Source organism: Callithrix jacchus, chromosome 11, assembly GCF_049354715.1.
Source record: "Callithrix jacchus isolate 240 chromosome 11, calJac240_pri, whole genome shotgun sequence".
Lineage (NCBI taxonomy): Eukaryota > Metazoa > Chordata > Mammalia > Primates > Cebidae > Callithrix > Callithrix jacchus.
Genome location: NC_133512.1, coordinates 26645019 through 26667265, shown reverse-complemented (window position 1 = coordinate 26667265; position 22247 = coordinate 26645019). Strand labels below are relative to the sequence as shown.

Here is a 22247-nt window from a genome sequence, read left to right as displayed (position 1 = left end):
TTCTTAAGTGAAATAAGACATTAAGTGATTTTTAAAAATGGAGATCCTTTGAGTCTTATAAACAATGGTTGTGTAATTACCTAGACTTTCATTCTTAGATATGACCAAGACTATTGCTAGTAACACACTAAGTTACTAATTAAAGGCTAATACAAGCAGCATGTTAGAGCTTACTGAGAATTCAAATTCAGCATTCTGTTAAAAGGCCTAGCTGCTATGCAATGCTTTGTTGCAAGGTTCCTACTGTACATGCAAAAATATAAATTATTGAAATTCTTACAGTTTTCAAGAACTATGATTTGTTAGAAATATATTAATAACATCTTAAATTGACCACGGTTTTTAATCATGCCTCTTTTAGATTAATTTAAATATAAATTATTACTAATTTATCTCTCTAAAAAATTGCTGTATTTATGGTTATTCCGTCAGGACCTAGCAGTGAGTATATGCATATTGGGTCCTGTTGGTATCAATAGTTAGATTTTTAAATGTGCAGGTGTTAGAGTTTTGCTCTGAATCATTCCTACCACCTGTCTTAGGTTGGATTCCCCAGAAATGGACTTCAGGGAGAGTTCGTGTTAAAGTGATGTATTAAAATGTGTTCTGAGGAAGAACAGTAGGGGAGCAGGACACTGAGGAGAAGCAGGTTATTGTCTCATCAACACATCCCTTCACCCACTGACAAAGTCCATTTGTTTCATCATCTCACTGATTCCACAGGCACAATGCTATTTCAGCTTTAGAAATACTATCTTAGATCATACGGTAAGTTCCCCAGATAGCTAAAGAGTAATTTTCAATGGCCTTTTTCTGATTTCCTCTGTGGCCAAAGCAGGAAGCAGCATAAGGATTACATGAATGAGGCAAGTGAATGAGACAACAAGAAACAAGACCAAAAAGGTTTCTAAATTTCATTTTTTGGTAGCATAAAAACATTAGATTGTCATTCAAAAATTGTCAGATTCCCAAACCACTGTTGCTTACTTTTTGCCTTCTTGGTGGTGTGTGGGAATGGTGTGGTTGTCCTGGTCATATTCCAATCTAGACAATTATACCTTCTCTTCTGCAAATTCCCTGTTACTAATATTCCAAGAAACAGTCTTCTTTTCTTTATGACAAACTGCTCGTAGGTACCGCTGCATGGTGGTAAACAGCTAGAGGGAGCTACCCTAGAGATGGCTGCACATCAGTGGTAGGTGAGCTCATCCCAGTGTAATTTATCTATCAATTTGTTCAGTTTTTGAAGTATTTGGCATCTTTCAGCAAGAAAAGCCTAGGAAAGAGAAGATCCTATTATTTCTTCTATAACCTCAGTAGGTTTGAGGCACTGTTCTAATTAGAATGAGGATAATAATTTTAAAAATGATAGACATTTGCAAAGGGGATGATTAATATAAACGGGTTTCTCAATAACAAGTATTTCACTGATAACCTATTAAAGAATAAGTGCTACATTTTAGATTGCCAAACATATCATACCTCTATGTAGTATTAAGCATTTCTGAGGTAGGCAAAAGAGTCACTGAAGTAATAATCAAATCTCCCCAACAGTTTAATTAAAAGAAAATATGAATCAGTATAAAATCAAAACCATTTTGCTTTGTTTAAAAAGAAAAAAACTTTACTGTGAGTGGTGATAAGAGTTCAGACAAAATTATTTCAGAGAAAATACATCTTGGATAGTCTCTTCCATTAACAGCAGCTTTTTAGAGATGCCTTTTACCTTCTAAATGATTTAATGTTCCATCTTTTAAAGAAAAACCCCACCATACTCTTGTCATTTTCTAGTTTATATTTGTGCTCTCTCCCAGCCCTGTAGTACTTTACGGACATTATCTACCTAAAATGAGTTCAGTGAATTTGGTTGAAATTGAAGATAATAAAGATAAAATGAAAATAAAGTTAAAATATTTGAAGAATATTTAAATTTCAGAAGAAAACATTTGACTTATTAAGAAGAAAGTTACTTATATTTACTTCTAACACTACAAATCACTGCAGGAAAAGAAAATAAAGTCCCTTTTCTCTTTGTAGTAAAGAAAATGGTGGGAATGAATTCTAGAAGCACATGTATTTATTGTCACTAGAGAAACTGTTGATGCCATCAGAGCATTTCTAGTAGTTGTGGCTTCCATGGAATCCTAAAGAAGCCGAGCGATGACAGAAGCCTATCTGATTCACAGACTTTGTGGAAACCTTAAAGCCTTCCTGGTGCCCACCATTGTGATAGCAGCAAAGATTATGACATAAGTCACCCAGATCAAAGGTGTGACCATTTCTCCAAACTTAAGATCATCCTTTACACTTCATGTATGTCTTCCCCAGTCACCACCCAATCTGTGCCCCCTCACATCTCCCTAAACAATAAAACCAATACCCCATAACAAATGATTAGGTTTGTTCATGGGAAAATCCAAAAGGAGCAAGTTCACATTGTTCTTTGGGAGGTTCCTTCCCTGTCCTTTCCTGCGGACACACAGCACTACTAATTAGGCTATTGAAAAAGAGGCATCTGGCTGTTGCCAATTCTTGGCACCCAAGTTTCATGAATCTTTTGGCCAAGAAAGAAAATGTTTCTCTCCTGATCCAAAGCCTAATCCCAAGATAAAATGCCTCCAGGGGGCCCTTCTTCTCAGAGAAGGTAGAGATTATGTTAGAAAAGGCTTCAAAGCCAAATGGGAGTCCAGAAAGGCCAAAAAGCAGATTTCATAAACCCCCCTCCATTAATGGAGTCACAGTGTAGAACCCCATAATTATTGTTGAGTATTACTGCTTACCAACAATTATTTTTAGCTTATGAGTGAGGAAACAAAGGCTCACAAAAACTAAGTGACTTGCTCAAGTTCACCCAGCTGGCCAGTGTTGGCACCAGGATGAAACCACAGTCCCTCTGACTCCAAATGGCATGCCCTGCCCAAATTCTATGCTGCAAATATAAGTTGTAGATATCACTTTATTATCAAATATGCTTGGCTGTGCACATTGCATGTTATAAGAAGCAAAAGTGGGTAAAATGGTTTATCGCATGTCAAGAGAGAGTAGGTGACTCAAAGCATTCTAGGATTCACTGTGGAAGACCTGATTCCTCATCCCCTAACAGTGTGTCTGAGAGAGGAAATACCTCTCTGCTCTCCTCCCTGACTCCATATTGACCTTTGTCTTCTTCCAGTTTCTAAAACATGCTGACACTAGCTTTAATCTGCTTATAGTAATCACAACAATTTATGAATCTTTCGAAGGCAGTTTTAGTTGCTCTTCCATCTTTGTCTGTAAGTACAGTCAAGGCGTCCTTTCTATGTTTATTTTTAGGTGATCATATTTTTGATATTGGAAGGCATAATGACTAGATTTCTAGACAAACTCTCATAATTCACATATGAGGAAAGAAAGGTCCATAAAAGTTAGTGATTTATTCTGGGTGCCAACAATGATTGGTGACAAATCCAGACCCCAAACTCTCAGTGTTGAATTTTCAATTCTTATTATTTTACAATTAATTAGTTTTCTGTGTAAGATGTTCCTAACTTATTCTTTGTTTAAACCATATGTGTAGAGCTAAATTTAAAGCAGGTGAAGTTACTGTATCATAGCATTTTGATAAGAATAATATCTGCTTTATCTTCAGTCTCCACAATTTATCTCATGTATGCTGAGGAAATCAATGGTCAAGAAAGTTTGTCAAGAGTGTTCTTTTAACAGCTAAAGAATTAGAATAAGCTTTTCCTAGAATGTCTTTTTAAAAAATTTTTCTTTATGAAGTTATTTTACAAATGCTTAAAGTGATCTCATTTAAAATTGAAACACTGCATTTCAGATACAGGTACACTGAATGTTAGTAAGAAGGGTTTTTATTTACAGGCATTTGGTGATAATAAAAATCTTCAGTAAACTTTGTTAAGACTTAAAAAAAAAATCTATGACTAACTCTGTGATTTTTCCAGTGTTAAAAGGAGCCCAAGTTGATTCTAAAATCAAAGAACAGACAGAAGTTCAAGTGGGTTGCAAACTTGGCAAAAACATATTTTACCAAGAAAAAAGGAAAACGAATCCCATCTAAAAATCTGTGCCTGTGTATATGCATCTTTGGGCTTTCTTTTTGTAAAAGCAAAGTGCTTTAAAAAAGAATCATTATATCACATAAAGTAATGAAATATACTTTGTGTGACTAAAGATAATAAAATTGCTTGTTTAAAATTAGGCCAACTGCATAACTCCTTTTGAAAAGTTCATTAGAAATAAGTCACCCGGTGACCATAATCATGCTTTAACTTTCGGTGTGTAATCTTATGTTCTAAGATGTGTCACTGGCAACTTTTAAAATTATCAAAATTAATCAGATGCTACTTAGAAGTTTTTCCATTTCCAAGTATTTCTGGTTTGCATTTTACTATTTCCTTTCTGTATTATGCTTCTCTTCACTGTCATGAATATCACAAAGTTGGATACAAGTACTTAATTTGATATTTTTCCTGTAGTAGTTATTCAGAATTTCTCTTCTGAATAGTTTTAACATTTGAATCAAAGCAGTTTTTTACCTCAAGGAAACCATGTGGTAAAGGAGGGGTCAGTGCTTTTGAATCCCCAAAGGGACTCAGTTTTACATGTGCCCCAAAACTCTTGTTGTGGCAGTTTTCATCTTTGTGAGGGCTACTACACATGCTCAGAGTTCATTCTCAGAACATTAGACTGTAAACTTTGAAAGAATAGAGGCACAGTCTTATTCTCCATGTATCCTCTAATCTACCACATTGCCTAACACACAGTAAGCACCCAACAAAAAAATATTTGTGGGATAAACAAATAAATAGAGCAGGCTTTCTTCTAGAAAGTGGATGGTCACCCAGCTTGAAGATTATTTATTTTATTTCAATGCTCAGGCAGTATGCCTTATGAATTATGTATGTCTAAAACACATATGTTGAAGAAGGTGTTCTGGAGTCTTTTTTATTACTATCAAATAAAATCCAAAAGCACTCTCAGTGTTTTCTATTACCATCTATTTTGTCCTTAATTTGTAGTTTGTCCCCTGGAGAATCTCCTCTATGGCGGGCTGTGTCTTTCAGTGTTCCCCGTTGTCCATGCAGTGCCTGCACAGAGCAGCCAATCAGTAAATGATTGTTACATGAATAAATGAGAATATATCAAATAATTTTATCAAAATTTGAAATGGTTTGGAATCAGTAAAAAGTAATATTGATGATGCAAACAAAAAAGAGTGACATTGTGGAAGATATTATTTAGAGAATCATCAGAATGCAAGTAAAGACCAGACATGGTGGCTCATGCCTATAATCAGAGCTCTTTGGAAAGTCAAGGCAAGAGGATCACTGGAGCCCAGTAATTCAAGGCCAGTCTGGGCAACACGGTGATACTCCATCACTACACAAAATTAGTCCAATAGGGTGGTGCACACCTATAGTCCCAGCTGCTCAGGAGGCTGAGGCAGGAGGATTGCTTGAGCCCAGGAGGTCAAGGCTGCTGCAGTGAGCTGTGATCATGCCACGGCACTCCAGCCTGAGCAACAGAGCAAGACACTGCCTCAAAAGAAAAAAAAAATGCAGGTGAACAAGAAAGAGATGAAAGTAACTTAACTTGGAAGAGATGGAAAGCAGTGTCCCAATCCTCTGTACATCTTTCTTCCAAGCTCGGGTGGCTGATGTCCTTAAAAACAAAAACTTCCTTTTTATTTAATGAGATTAATTGGAATTAAAATGAAAAGATACAATGTAAAGTGAATACTAAGTTAAGTTGTCTGGTTATTGTACTATGTATGAGTATCATTAGGCAGGAAAGAGCATAGTCAAAACGGTTTAACTGAAGAGAGTTTTAGAAAGGGGCTATTTACTGAAGTGGGTGGGATTCAAGGAACCATTAGGAAATGTGGAAGCACCTCAAGATTAATAAGAGCAGAAAGTCATTGTCACCCCAGGCCTAAAAAAGCTGAGGGAGCCTGCTATTGGAGCCTGTAAAAGTTGTAGTCTGAGAAGGGAGACCTCTCAAAAGGAGCTCTCACCATAAGGACTGCAGCCATTTTCAAAAAGCACCTAAAAGAGAAAGTTGTGAATAAATAATCCACGCTCTTTCTTCCGCCCTTCAATCTCCTACTCCTACTGGGTCTCCCACTGACTGAACACAAGAGAAAGCCTGGAGCACAGGCAGGGCAGAGAATGATCTGAATAGAAGGTAACAGGGGCAAGGAAAGACAAATGGAGACTAGTCAACAAATGACTGGCCTCTCTGAGAATGCCTTCTGACTCTGATGGAGCCAGGAGTCCTACACTGGTCCCCCAGAATGCAGTCAGGAAGAGAAGCATAAGCTTGATTCTTGATGGAAATTTTAGTTCTCCAGTTTGGTAACTACTAAACTGGAGGAACTGGGCTGCCATGTAAAAGGACTGTCTGAACATTTGATGTAATCACCTGCCAATCAACCAGTGAACTCAACAAGGGCAATGTTTGCTCCCAGCCAGCTTCACAAAAGGCAAAAACAAAAACAAAAAACATTTGGACTGGTTATCACTAGAACTATGGTACTTGAATCAGTACAAAAATTAAAGTCTCCAAAAAAATTGGCATTGCTAAATTTGAAACCTATTTATTGTCTCAAGTGGTCATGGGACATTGTTCATTTAGCTCTGGAAACTTCTATCCTTCTATTTCTATAAAATATGAGTAAGCGCTAGATCTAAATTAAAATTTGTCATTGCATTCTTCCAGGACATTGCATGTACATTTGCTATTCAAAATCGGATCTGCCCTCCTTTCTATCTCAGGAATATCTAATAAGTATCTAAGTAGACAAAGAAGATATGTGTGTTTAAACAATGCAGTCTTTATAGATTCATTGAAATGTTCTGTTTCAGAAACAATTAATTGGATTAAGATTCTAACTTGCTTCATGTCAAGTCCTGGCATGACCAAACCCCTGATTACTCCATGCCATGAAGCTCCAGGCTCAATAGCGTGTTTTCCTTCCCCTGGGCAGAAACATAGCTTGTAGGGAGGGGAATAGGAACAGTTATCACTAGGTTGTGCCCTCTGAACTTATTACTCTAAACGATGTTTTTCAACAATTTTAAGGTAGTATTTTGATATGACAGATTTTAAGAAAATGGTATGAAAAAAGATGCCAGAGGAAGCAGTGTGAATTTTATCTTTCAATATACAATACAATGGTCAGACCACGGGTCCAATAGAGAAGGTTTTCCTTGCTCACTCACCTCTCAGAAAACATCCTTGTATTAGATGCCAGAAGATAGTGGAGGTGTGTAGTTGCATTTTAAAGTAGAAATTTTGAAACTCGAGAACTGCGTACCTTTCAAGTTGTCATATGAAGCAACACTTCAGATAAGAAAAGCCTTGGGAAATAGAACATCCATATATTCTTCCTGAAAAAGAAATTGTCAAAGATGTACACAAGCCTATTGAATTAGGAAGTCTTGCTTAAAAGGGCAGGTAAGGCAAAGTCTAAAGTATTGTAAAGTACACAAACATAATATCAATGTTATGAATATTCTTAAAAGAGAATAAACACACACAAAAATTGCTAGATCTAAAATCATAGATTATATCATAGAAAGATGAATGACAGAAGAAAATTGTCAACAAATAGTGATTAATTGGGGAGTTAATTTAATTCTTGATGTTTGAAATATGTTTGAAGTTTTACGTTGCTACTAATTAAATTTGAAAACATGATATTTGTTATATGTGTTCTCAATTATCAGAGGAAAAAACGCAATCAAAGGAACTATACTCTACTTGGCAAAAAAATAAACACTGAAAATTAATTATATTAGTAATATTACCAAATACTGAGTGCTAGACACTATGCTAAGTGTTTTACATTATCTTCTTTAATCCTCATTCAAGTCTCTGAGATAACTATTTATGATGCAGTTCAAAATCAGGTCTACCTAAATATGAATTTATACTGTCTTTATTAATATACCAGTTGGATGACAAACAGATTAAAACTTGTGTCCCAATTCTCATTGATTAGTATTAGCTATTTGTAAAGTTACACTAATAAAGATTCTGAGGCTGAATTTCAGCTCAGCAGAGAAGATTGTTATGGATTATTAGTGATGTCTACTTTCAGAACAAGAGGGAAGATTTGCATTATGTCACATATTTACTTTACCAATCACAGTTATAAAAATAGATATAAAATTACAAACAATAAGACTAAATATTTAGCTTATGAAAATAGTTATAGATGGAATAAATAAACCTACAAAGAAAAAGACTTAAAGGTAATAAAGAAATTTTATCCACATTTAGAAAAAGAATCAAAGAAAAGTTAAAAACAAAATGAATGGGCAAAATGTATGCCAATGAAAACAAAAAGAAAAGAGGAATTACAACATTATTAGGTAGTTGAATTCAAGAAAAAAATACATACAAAAATTTATGAAATAAGGCCATAGCTAAAATGAGAAGTAGAAACATAGTCTTCTTAGAGAATATAGAATGAACATAAATTATTCAATTGGTGACATTAGAAAAATCAGTTATTAGGGCCAGGTGCGGTGGCTCATGCCTGTAACCCCAGCACTTTGGAAGGCTGAGGCTGGCAGATCACAAGGTCAGCAGTTCGAGACCAGCCTGGCCAACATGGTGACATCCGATCTCTACCAAAAATACAAAAATTATCTGGACATAGTAGCTTGCCCTTGTAGTCCCAGCTACTCAGGAAGCTGAGGCAAGAGAATCACCTGGACCTGGGAGGCAGAGGTTGAAGTGAGCCAAGATTGCACCACTGACCACTGCACTCCAGCCTGGTGACAGAGCAAGACTCTGTCTCAAAAAAAAATAGAAGTTACTAACTCAAGAAGTAGGAATCCCAAAATATCAATAACTATTGAAGAAATTAAAAGTTTTCAAAGAGATTCATCGTTTAAGGTATACCATTGTCAGCAGTTTTATGGCTAAACTCTTTTAACATTATAATAAAATGATACTACTTAAATCTTCCAAGCTGCTGAAGAGCATTGATAAAAAGAGAAACCTGTCCATTGTTTTTTATGGAAGTAGCATAATTATGCTACCAAAATCTGGGGGGGAGGAAACATGCTTACAAACACACATGCATGTGTGCACACACAGACACACATCATAATTTTTAATAAAAATTCACATTAGAACAAGATAAAAAATTTTTATTCTGATTATTATTTTACAACACACACACATGCAAATGTGCACAAACAAAATGACCTAAATTGAAATACATAGAAATATTTTAGTCATTTTCCTACATGGTTAGGTTATAATGATCTTTGTTTTTACTTATGATTTTTTGTTTTTCCAAATTTTCTTTACCACCTTGTATTCTATAATACTGAAAAACAATAATATTGATCCCAGGATAAGTTAATTTTAAAGCAGCAGTTTTTTTTTCTTTTAAATAATGAAGGAAGGTTATTTTGACTGAAGAACAAAGGAGAAACTGCTAGACCTGGAGCAATGGAAGAAAAGAAAGAAGGGAGGAAAGGAGGAATGGAAGAATGCCTAGGTTGTAAGACCTTAAAACAAAAACATCGGGAGGGAGCTACTGGAAGTTATTAAAATGTTATATAAAAGTCTTGATAGGATAGAGACTCTTCTGCCCAAGACTTTTGGCATAGAAAAATAATTAACTTATTAGGCGGGGTGCGGTGGCTCATCCCTATAATCCCAACACTTTGGGAGGCCAAGGTAGGCTGATCATGAGGTCAGGAGATCGAGAACATCCTGGCCAACAAGGTGAAACCACATCTCTACTTACAATACAAAAATTAGCTGGGCATAGTGGTGTGCACCTGTAGCCCCAGCTACTCAGTAGGCTGAGGCAAGAAAATCGCTTGAACCCAGGAGGTGGAGGTTGCAGTGAGCCAAGATTGGACCACGACACTCCAACCTGGCGACAGAGCAAGACTCTGTCTCAAAAAGAAAAAAAAAAGAATTAACTTGTCTCAGGATTATTTTCCATAACTACTAATATTTTCAGACTTTCCTCAGTTTTGGGATCAGAGTCAAGATAAATAGAAGCTTCATGATGGCAGGTACCTTTGTTGACGATGGCCAATGAGTATCTAGCACAGTGTAGGATCCTGCAAGGCCCAATGACCATCTGTTAGGAATGAAGGTTTCCAGTAGAAGGTTCTGCCAGGCTCTATCTCTCTGGCTTATTCTCTTCAGAATATTAACAGTGACTCGTCCTACAGCAAGAATGTTTTTCAGTACCATAGACAACACAAATCAATTTCAGAATGAAGATTATTCTTGGCAGGATAGAACCATGGTCCCAAACAAGCTAGATCAAATTTCACAAGGATGCAAACTAAACCATTCACTTAGGTTTCAAAACATTTATTTGTTGATTTCAAAATAGAGACTGAAATCAGTGTAACCCAACGCTGGGAACACAACTTCTGACTAAACTAACACAACCTTAGGCTGTGTGTGTGGGAGTGAACTAACTAGAAATAGGAAAAGAGCAGTCCTCCTCCCTTCTGTGATGGTCAGACATGATCCCTCCTACTGAAGCCTAGCTGGGTGACAGGTTTTACAGCAAGCATTAAGTAAAAGCCTATTCAAAAGTACAAGACACAAAGAGCCTGAAAATCCTGCCCGTGAGGGATGATTAAAGGGTCTGGGGAGAGTTAAGCTGAGGAGAAAGGCCTGGAGAGTACAAGCGAGCTGTCTTCAGGAAAGGAGTTTAACATATTCTGCTATTCTGCACTACTCCAAGGAGCAGAGCTAAGACCGACAAATGTAAAATGCTAAGATAGATTTCGCCAATTCAAAGATGAATTTCCCAAAAGGCACGATGTGCTCTGCCCACATAGAAGTCACTCCTTGTCACCAAAAGTGAGTTAGTACTAGCTAACTGACCATGTCTAAGGAATGTTCTGGAAGGGAGGTGGCACCATCCTGTCTTCCAACTTGGGGACTATAGAGAGGTTTTGTTAGTTCTACAAAAACATTTAAAATTAATTGTGTAAAATGTCTTCAAAGGAACAACCTCTCTCTGGTCGGAACAATTCACACAACCGCCCATTGTCCTGAAGCCTATTTGCTTCACATACTTATGCCACCTGCCCAGCTCCTAAAGGCACTGGCGATTGCCTAATCTCGGACATCCATTCCAACTGTAGGATAACTTGGCTGGTGACTCAGCTTCATCACAGAGCTTTCACAGAATGTTGTACCATCAGAGGACAGAAGAGACAGAAACTTGACGATGAAATAGGTAAAGTAGAATTGATGAAGATGGTTAACTCCAAACAGTCTGAGGTTGAAACGTTTATGTTGCTCTACACAACTTTAGCACATTTCACACCCCACCACCTCTTTGCTTTTTCTCCCTCTTCCCATATATGTTTCAATTTTATAGCTTCTGTGAACTGAAGACTATTTTAAACATGAACTTTCCAACTAGAATTAAGAAGCTTTTATTACCAGCCCAGCCCAGAAAAGCAGGTTGACTTTTCTTACTAATTTGAGCCATTGCAAAGGTCCTTGGGCAGGGATCAGGTTCTTCTGCTCTGTGGTTGGTGTAATGCTGCCATCTGGCGATTATTTCAACAAAGTGCCTGAGGCGTCTGTCTCCTCCCAGGCAAAAATGTTTCCAACTTACAACTCAATAGAGTAGTCCTGTCCCAAGCAGGAACCCCCTAATTGGGAGGGTAAAATCTATCTCCATGAAGACAGTTGTGTGCTGAAAAAGGTAATCTGTAATTAATATGAATCATGATTATCAACAATGATGTTCAATAATGATATAAAGATTAAGTTGTAATAGATAATATTAGTAATGATGTCCTATAGCAAAAATTTACATATAACGTTATGTAGCCTACATATTATTAGAAATATATTATTGGATATTATCCTCATCGCAATCCCATGAGTAACATAATAGTACCATATTCATTCTTATCCCCATGAGGGGACAGACTCAGACAGGGTAAGTGGCAAGCTCTAGATCACACAGCCTCTAAGTAGAAGAGTCCGAATCAGAGCCCAGTAGAGCGGACTTCAAATTTTCTAGATGTCTCATCATGGAGCCTAACTAGATTTCAACAGTGTTCAGTGTAGAGAAGTGGACCCCCTTGAGCTATGGGATAAGCAGGATGGGGGAACCAGCTGTCTAAAGAGGCATGAAAAAATTGTGCAGAGATTGGTGGTGGTAAAGGATTCCATTTACGTAACTGGTTTGGAACAGGATTCAGCCAGCAGCAGAAAGCTTAGTTGATAAGATCTAGCTGGAGGAAAAGGACTAGTAGGCGTCAGGTTGGAAGTCAAGGCCCCACTGGAGCAGAGTAGAAAAGAACTGTGGCTCCTTTGGCATATTGAGTGCCTAGGAAAAATGCCACTGGGGGTGATGAGACATCTCAAGTTCCCCCAGTTTTGGCATGGCTAGCCGAAGGAACTGGGTGGGGTTGGCCAGATATACTGGTACCATTTCCATTACGCCTGCCAGATGCCATATTGCCTTCCCCAAAGGCAATGTATTACATATTAGGTGTGATATATTGTATTACATATTAGGTGTGAGGGTGGGGGAATGATAAACGATGCACATTTGTATTTGCGTGTTTGTTTAATAATCCATCATGGCCATCCTGAGCGAGGTGATTTCTCATCCTTTGTCTCATTTAATTTCTATGACCCTAACGGAATATTTAGATTTTGGAAATCCTACATTTAGATGTGCATAGTCTAGTTGTTGTAAAGGTACTCTATAAGGAGAAAGGATTTTTTAGACTCTTGAAGAAACTAAACCATCAGTAACCTGGACCACCAGCTCACCAAAGTGGGCGGGGCCATTTGCATAGTGATTGCATGGTGAAATGATTGAGATGCATGCATTTGATTTCTAAAACAAACACAAGATAAATAAGCCTCTACTCCTGAGAGAACTGTGCCCAATTCCACCATTTGACCTCATCATCAAAGTGAGATTCTCAAGGTCTGATTTTTTACTGCTTAATTGAGTGTCAGAGATTTTTTTATGTGTGTGCTTTACACAAGTACGGTTAATAAATGGCAATAGTTATATCACAAGTACACCTCTTTTGGAGGAGAGATTACTCATTCTACCTTTTAGGGACCCTTTGTTTGTAGTCGTTTATTTTCATCTGGGCCAGTGTATTAGGCTGTTCTCATGCTGTTATGAAGAAATGCCCAACACAGGGTAATTTATAAAGCAAAGAAGTTAAAATAAGAAGACATGGACACATGGAAGGGAATAACACCCACTGGGGCCTGTCAGGGAAGGGTAGGGGTTGGGGGCTAGCAGCAGGAAAAATAGCTAATGCATGCCAGGCTTAATACCTAAGTGATGGGTGGATAGGTGGAGCAAACCACCATGGCACATGTTTACCTATGTAACAAACCTGAACATCCTGCACATGTACCCTGGAACTTAAAATAATTTTAAAAAGAGAAAGAAAAGAGGTTTAATTGACTCACAGTTCTGCATGGCTGGGGAGGCCTCAGGACACTTACAATCGTGGGAAAAGGCACTTCTTTATAGGGTGGCAGGAGAGAGACTGAAAGCCAGCAGGGGAAATGCCAGACACTTGTAAAACCGTCAGATCTCATGAAAACTCACTCAATATCACAAGAACATCATGGGGTAAACCACCCCCATAATTCAATTACCTCCCAGCAAGTCCCTCCCACAACACATGGTGATTATGAGAACTACAATTCAAGAAGAGATTTGGGTGGGGATACAGCTAAACCATATCAACCAGTCTGGTATAAACCAGCCAGCACATGGACAAAGGGCTCTAGCATATCACTCTGTCCTAGTGTTCTAACATAAAATTTCATCCATGCATTGTAAGAGGGGGAATAGCAACCATTCCTTATGTGGCTTTTATTCAAGAATAATAACTGCTTAGAGATTTTTTGAAACATTGAAATAATAATAATGATGTACAGAGAGTCCTTCACAGTTGTGGTATAAATCTTGCGTCAAAACATATAGAAACAGCAAGAGGATCCAAAGTCTGTCTTGTTCATCTTTCACCAAGGCTCAACCTCTTCTGCTGAATATCTTTGGTTCCCCTAATGCCTATATAGTCTGGGTGTGGGAGTGAGGAGTGGAAGTTAGTCCTGTCTCACACTCTCCTATCCGCATACTTTGTCTACTGCAGAGGGGCTCTGGAGTACTAACAGGCTGTGGGCCCAGAAGCACATAATGGGAGCTTGGAACAAGAGGTTTGTGTGGAAAATCCTTGAGGATGGGCTGTCCACTCAACAGGTTATTAAGTAGAAGGGCTCTCACCAAAGTGGGTGGGGCCATTTGCATAATACTGAGAAAAACATTTAAAGTTCTGCCTGGAGCTTTTGAAAGATTTCTAAGAGAATCATCATGAATTTTTATACCCACAGTTGATGTAAGAAGGAAAATGGGTGGTATTTTTGCTAAGCCTAAAGGAAACTGAAAAGTTTTAATATTGAATGAACTACTATAAGAAAAGCAGTGAAGTCTTAAATATCACACTAGTAAATTTCTTATAATAAATATACAGTGAGTATATGCTATTTCCTCTGACAACAGTAAACAGCTGTTCTGTTACTCAGGTTAAAGGCTCCATAAAAGTCACTCATCATAGTTAAAGGAAAATCTCTCAGGCAGCTCTTTGTCTACAAACTACTCAGTTTTATAGTAACAGGTGTTTATGTTTGTACTCTTCCAGGTCGTTGTTATAAATCCCACACAACATTGTTAACTTTTTTGTTTAGTCAATTGTCTTTTTTAAAGATTCAGATAATAAATAAATAAAATATTCAATGCTTACCCACATGATTTTTCTTGAGTAACCTGTCTTCTTACCTGGACTATTTCCAAGGAGAAATCTGCCATTCTTATCTTTGTTAACTCTATATGTAATGTTCTTTTTTTTTTGGATGATCTTAAGGTTTTTTTTTTTTTTTTTAAGTCATTAGTGTTTGGTAATTTCTTTCTTTCTTTCTTTTTGTTTTTCTTTTCTTTTGAGATGGAGTCTTCTTCTGGCACCCAGGCTGGAGTGCAGTGATGTGATCTCAGCTCACTGCAACCACTGCCTCCTAGGTTCAAGTGATTTTCTTGCCATACTACGTTCAGCTAATTTTTGTATTTTTAGTACAGACATGATTTCACCATGTTGACTAGACCGATCTTGAACTCCTGACCTCAGGTAATCCAACTGCCTCAGGTAATTCCAAAGTGCTAAGATTACAGGTGTGGGCCACCATGTGTGGCTAGTAATTTTTGATTTTCATGTGCCTTGGTGTCGTTTCCTTCATGTTCCTTGTGCTTGGAGTTTGTCAGACTTTGTGAAACAAACTTTTCTTTGAAACATTTCTTTGAAGGTTCTCTCACCTCTTTGGGGTTTTTCAGTTACCTATACCTGAGACTACTTGGAGTTGTCTCATTGCTTGCTGATTGTATTTTCATTTTTAAAATTATTTTCTTTTTTAAAACTCTCTGTGTTTCATTTGAGATAGCTTCTTATGACAATGTCTTCATGTCACTAATCTTTTCTTCTTCAGTGTCTAATCTGCTATATAAAGCCAACATAAATTTTACTGGAGATACTGTTGTTTTCATCTCTAGAAGTTCAAGTTAATATCTTGCATATCTTCACTTAACATAGTTCATCTTTCCTCTAGCTTCTTGGGCATATGGAATATAGTCTTAATAAGTGTTTTAATGCTCTTTCTCAATTGAGAATTCTAACATCTGTATTAGTTGTAGGGTGGTTTAAATTGATTGATTTTTCTCCTCATATTGGATCATATGTTCCTGCTTCTTTGCACACCAGAAATTTTTTAATGTATGCCAGACATTTGTATTTTACCATGTAGGCTATAGATAATACTATATTCCCATAAATATTCTTTTGCTTATGTCTTGGACACAATTAAGTTACTTGGAAACAGTTTGATTCTTTCAGGTCTTTTTTTTAAGGCTCATTAGGTGGGACCAGAACAGTGGTCATTCTAAGGCTAATTATTTCTTATTCCTGAAGCAAGACACTTCTAAGTATTCTACCCCTCAGTGTCCTGTGAAATAGGAGGTTTTGCATCTGGCTGGCCAGCACATTCCCTATTCCAGGTTCTGAATGAGTACTGGGCAGTGTTTCCTCTGACCCTTTCTGATGGTTCTCTTCCCGGCTTTTGGTGGTTTCTCACATGCTTGAGCTCATCAGTACTCCATGGAATACTCAAGAGAGACCCTCTAGAGTTCTCCCTGTGTGCAGCTTCTTCCTCTCCTCTATCTGCCCTTTGAATTCTAGCTGGCTCATTCTTTTTGGACTTCTAGCTCGGTTTCCTCTGCTTCAAGTGTCTGCCAGGCTCAGCCTGGGTTCCTCCTTCCCATGCCAAGACCTGTAAACTCTCTCAAAGCAGTAAGCTAGGTTCATATCACTTGCTCCTATTTCTCAAGGATTTCTGTCTGTAACTGTCTGATCTCCACTGTCTTGAAAACCACCTTTTTTTTCCACATATCTTGTGTAGTTTTTCAGTTGATTCAGGTAGGAGGAAAAATCTAGTCCCTATTACTACAGGTTTTGAAAAGCAGAAGTCTCATGTAGGTCTACGACTTGCAAATATTTTCTATTTTTTTTACCCTTAATTATGTAACAAGAAGCAAAGACATGCATTCTCAAAATTTTGCTCAAAGAATTTTAATCTCTTTAGGATTCAGCTATTTAAAAATGTATGCCCTCTGATTTTTAGCTTTGGGTTATGTTTGAAGCTGAATTAAATAATATGGGTTTTATAATGCTTAGTTCTACTAAGTTCAGCCATTACTTTCTCTTTACTTTGGCCTCAGGCTGAGGTAGCTGGGGTTTGGGCTGCGACAGCCACCTCTGGGACTGTCTTTACTTGCTGTCTTTGCTCAGACACATGGACTGCTAAGCCTCTTGGGGATTGCCCTCTGCAGGGAAAAGAGCGATTCTGCTCTTGTGAGTGGAACTGTCCTTCAAGGTCGGATCCAGCAGAGATCTAAGCAGAGGCTGGAATCATTTTCCTCCCTTGAACTCTTCTTCAGCAGCTGTTCAAGAAAAGGAAAACCCCCTATTTATCACTTAGGTACCAAATACTCAAGGATTATATCTACAGACAATCAGCTTTTTCCTTTTAATTCACTTCCCAGACACATACCCAATCTTCTCCCAGGACTGACAAGGCTCCTCGTATTCTAAGAAGGCCATGTTGCAACTGCCCTTCTCCTAAGAGACTTCCTATTCGAGCCTATACTGTGATATAACTGAAAGCATTTCTTATTAAAGAAGAAGACAAAATTTCATAATTTAATCTTTAGCACAGTGAAACCCTGGTAACCAACTATATCCCCCACAATATATAACTTAATATTTATGAAAGAATCTACAGATAGATTCAGGATTTCATGGGTGCTCCTGTTTACAAAGTCATGGCCTGCCAACACTTGACTGCTCTTTCTCTGCATGTCCCAGCCTCTCCTGGTGACAAGGGCAGTGGTCCAAAACATGGGCACAAACGTGTAGTCATAGAAATAGTCCAGCTGAAGCTAGCAAAGGGTCCTTATCCAACTTTAGTAAAAAGAACAAGAATATATATCTACACACACACAAATAAATAAAATGTGGTCTTTTATCATTTTATTAGTTTGGCATTTAAGGCATATGTGTTTCCTTCTGGATTTGCTTTTCCTTAGTAAAGATTCATCTCAAAGCCATATTGTTATTAGTTTTGAGAAACATTCATTTCTCTTCCTTTGTTTCATGTTTAATTCTTTGTATCAGGAAACCAGTGATGCAGTTTCATATAAACTCTCTAACAATTGAGAAAAAAAGTCCTTGGAATTCCCTTATTTGTTTTCCCTTCCACACAGTGGGAATTTCTGTAGGATCCATAGTGTGCCAGGCACCTACAGGGGTTGATGGCAGTCCTGCTGGCCTCTTGTCTTCCCTTTAATAACCTCAAGACCTCTTTCCTTCTGCAGGTGCCAGGGTGGACAGAGCAAATAGCTGCCAGTCTGACAGCAGTGGGTTCCTGGAGGAGCTGCTGGAACCACTGCCCCTCCAGGTAGGAGGGTTTGGAACAGGGCCCTATGCTCATCACTCACATCCCACTTCAGCCCTATCAACCAGGCTGCCACCCAAACCTCACTCATAGCTAACTCAGAAGGAGGGATGTTTTAAAGTACCCACCAAAATTGGAAAGGCTGAGAAGGCACAGCCACCTGCATCCAAGGCAGAGGGGATGATGGAGTCTTAAGACAAGGTGTCACAAAGTGTGGCCTTCCTTTCCTTTTGATTTTTCTAAGCAAGGAAGCTGAGCCTTCTAGAGAGGAGGACCTAGTTAAAGTGGTAAACAGATGCAAAACCTTATGTTCTAACTCCTAAGTCAATGGTAATGACAAGAAGAAAATCTCACCTTAAACTTATTGCCTCCTCCACTTCCTGACCTGTTTCCCTTTGTCCTGGTTTCCCCTACAGATGCCTTCCTTGCCAGGCAGCCAGAGTCATGCTGAGAATGGAAGTAGAAAGCCAAAAGATCAGAGCCATAGCTTAGTATCATCCCAAGACTGTCAGCTAGAGTCAGATGGGCCAGATTCCAGGAGTATAGTGAGCACATCTTTTTCAAGCCAAGATGCGAATGCCTTAGAAGAAAAGGTCTCAGTACCTGTAGTGGAGGAAGAGTCTCTGCTTGAGGACATGGAGGGGCCGCCAGAGCTGTGTATCCCACACATGGCCTGTGCCAAGACCACCACAAGGGGAGAACACCCAAGGAAAGACAGCCATCTGCAGCAGCTTCTGCCAATGCCCTACACTGAATATGAGGTCACTGGATCTATAGTCACTTCCAAATATGATCATCCTCTGGGGTTTGCGGTAACCCACATCACAGAAATGCAGGACAGTTTTCTGAGGACTGAGGGAGCTGGTGAAGTGCAAAGTCACCAGTATGAGTTTCAAAGATCACCTGGAAATGATCGCACTCAAGACGAGTTCCTTCTTGTTGACTCTGAGTCCCCAAGAGAAGAGGAAAGCAGTGGACTCTGTCCCAATACCAACCACAGCTTACTGGCACCAGAAAGCTCATCACAGTGTGTCCCCAAGCACAGTGAAAGCACACCTTATGCAATTGACTTTTCTCAAACATCTGAAAAGCCCATTCCCCACCTCTATAAACTTCCTGGAGATCCTGCCCAGGTGAAGTCAAGGTCTTGTACTTTGGGTCAGATACTCCCTAGGACAGAGGCTGAGATGGAAAACCTTCCTGTAAATACTGGTAGCTCCAGGTCTGTGACAGCCCAGATGTCCTCCATCCTGGTATCTGCTGCTCAGAGTGCTGTGTCCTTGGAGACTGGTCCCAGAGGAACATCTTTAGAATGCACTGTGTGTGACCCTGTTACCACAACAGAACCAAGACTGGGGACAGAAGCAAGACGGTTCAATGATGCTTCCATTCAGACTTCTGTATATGAGCTTGGGCCCTGGCATTTCTTTTCTGCACCAATCAACAAAGCCTTGATACATGGGCACCAGCCCCTCACCAAATCCATCTCTCTAGACTCAGGTTTCCCTAGTATCTACCCAGGGAGCACCTGCCATGCTAAACCTGCCCACTGCTGCATCTGCTGTCATCACCAACCTCACTGCCATGGGGAGAGGCAAAGCCCTGGCCCTGCACCCTCAGTCTGTAGGCACTGCCTGTGCTCACTTACTGGTCACCAGGAAGCCCAGTTCATGATGACTTTGAAAGCCTTTCAGGACACTGCAATGAGGGAGCTATGTTCCGTAAGTGTTCACCCCTGCAAAGATGGAAAGGCAGATGCACCCATAATAAACACCTCAGGGATAGTGTTCGGACTTCCTTGCTGAATGCAAGATCTCAAGGGAAACCTTTCTATTTTAAATCATGAATAACATTTGTAGAGTGCTTTATTGTTTATGATATAGTATCACACATTTTTTTGTATGTATATATATATATTTTTATTGCATTTTAGGTTTTGGGGTATATGTGCAGAACATGCAAGACAGTTGCGTAGGTACACACATGGCAGTGTGTTTTGCTTGCTTTCTCCCCTTCACCCACATTTGGCATTTCTCCTCAGGCTATCCCTCCCCACCTCCCCCTCCCACTGGCCCTCCCCTTTTCCCCCCAATAGACCCCAGTGTTTAGTACACCCCTCTCTGTGTCCATGTGTTCTCATTTTTCATCACCCGCCTATGAGTGAGAATATGCAGTGTTTCATTTTCTGTTCTTGTGTCAGTTTGCTGAGAATGATGTTCTCCAGATTCATCCATGTCCCTACAAATGACACAAACTCATCATTTCTGATTGCTGCATAATATTCCATGGTGTATATGTGCCACATTTTCCCAATCCAGTCTATCATCAATGGGCATTTGGGTTGATTCCAGGTCTTTGCTATTGTAAACAGTGCTGCAATGAACATTAGTGTGCATGTGTCCTTATAGTAGAACGATTTATAGTCTTTTGGATATATACCCAGTAATGGGATTGCTGGGTCAAATGGAATTTCTATTTCTAAGGCCTTGAGGAATCGCCACACTGTCTTCCACAATGGTTGAACTAATTTACACTCCCACCAACAGTGTAAAAGTGTTCCTTTTTCTCCACATCCTCTCCAGCATCTGTTGTCTCCAGATTTTTTAATGATCGCCATTCTAACTGGCGTGAGATGGTATCTCAATGTGGTTTTGATTTGCATCTCTCTGATGACCAGTGACGATGAGCATTTTTTCATATGATTGTTGGCCTCATATATGTCTTCTTTCATAAAGTGTCTGTTCATATCCTTTGCCCACTTTTGAATGGGCTTGTTTGTTTTTTTCCTATAAATCTGTTTGAGTTCTTTGTAAATTCTGGATATCAGCCCTTTGTCAGATGGGTAGACTGCGAAAATTTTTTCCCATTCTGTTGGTTGCCGATCCACTCTAGTTACTGTTTCTTTTGCCGTGCAGAAGCTGTGGAGTTTAATTAGGTCCCATTTGTTTATTTTGGCTTTTGTTGCCAATGCTTTTGGTGTTTTGTTCATGAAGTCCTTGCCTACTCCTATGTCCTGAATGGTTTTTCCTAGATTTCCTTCTAGGGTTTTTATGGTGCCAGGTCTTATGTTTAAGTCTTTAATCCATCTGGAGTTAATTTTAGTGTAAGTCAGGAAGGGGTCCAGTTTCTGCTTTCTGCACATGGCTAGCCAGTTTTCCCAACACCATTTGTTAAACAGGGAATCCTTTCCCCATTGCTTGTTTTTGTCAGGTTTATCAAAGATTGTATGGTTGTAGATATGTTGTGTTGCCTCCGATGCCTCTGTTTTGTTCCATTGGTCTATATCTCTGTTTTGGTACCAGTACCATGATGTTTTGATTACTGTAGCCTTGTAGTATAGTTTGAAATCCAGTAGTGTGATGCCCCCCGCTGAGTATCACACATTTCTTTGTGATACTTCCAATAGATCACCTTTAGAAATAAAAAAAGCAAATTTTATTATTAATTTTCATTTTATAGATGGGAAAACTAGGGGGTAGAACCATACATTCATTAGTCTAAGATTGTAAGCATTAATAAATCTGTAACTCATGTCCAGTTCAGTCTAACTGAGAAGTTCTGTGTCTTAAATTCATTTAGCTGTATAATCTTGCACTAGCCATTTTATCTTATTGTGAAATAGGGACACTGTTCATGCCACTGACACAGGATTGTTACAGGATTAAATAAGATGAATCCTGTAAAGCACTCAGCCCAGCGTGTGGCACATGGAAAGCTCTAGGTAATATTAATTGTGTGGGTGTGTTACTCTTATAATCAATTTTTGTGACTGTTTTACATTGTTCAGTCTAGAACTAACAGCTTCTCATGTCAAATAGAAGGGCTTTTGGTCTACCTTTCTTGTGCCTGTTTACAGGTGGACACAATGGTTACTGAGGACTGAATGGCTCCAGTCTTCTCTAGCCCTCAATTAATCAGTAAGTGTTTAATGAGCCCTTCCAGTTCCTCCTTTTTAGAAGTTCTCAAGGTAAGAAATGATCTAGGCCTTCAAGGCCAGTCATCGATTACAAAATTAAGACTATTGCACATAACAACACTTGTATAGAGAGCTAAAAAGGTGAGGGGTCTGGCACAAAGAACATAGGTTGCAGCTATTCAGAGGAGGGTGAAGAGGAACCATGATTTACCGAGTGCCCGCTGTTGAGTGCCTGCTGAGTTACCTTCCCATTATCTTAATTCCACAAATATTC

The 22247-nt window shown here is 38.8% G+C and overlaps 1 protein-coding gene and 1 long non-coding RNA gene across 17 annotated transcripts in view; one reads left to right on the top strand and one right to left on the bottom strand.

The window, feature by feature from the left end:
* The window catches only part of ITPRID1 (ITPR interacting domain containing 1), a 122062-nt gene that overhangs the window by 88054 nt on the left and 11761 nt on the right, over positions 1-22247 (top strand). For all 15 annotated transcript variants that reach the window (XM_078342489.1, XM_035253481.3, XM_078342488.1 and 12 more), the window contains 2 exons: positions 17978-18060; positions 18474-19778. In XM_078342489.1, the coding sequence (XP_078198615.1) occupies positions 17978-18060; positions 18474-19778 (1388 nt within the window). The remainder of the gene's footprint in view (positions 1-17977; positions 18061-18473; positions 19779-22247) is intronic.
* Positions 664-19328, bottom strand: LOC108592830 (uncharacterized). Of its 2 annotated transcripts, none has more exons than XR_004727877.3 (8): positions 19161-19328; positions 18412-18504; positions 14840-17044; positions 11485-11707; positions 7224-7391; positions 5596-5664; positions 4997-5090; positions 664-1276 (listed from the first exon to the last, which is right to left on the bottom strand). It is a non-coding gene; the product is annotated as an uncharacterized LOC108592830 (long non-coding RNA). The 2 variants fall into 2 exon arrangements; XR_013523892.1 differs by having other exon boundaries at positions 7319-7391.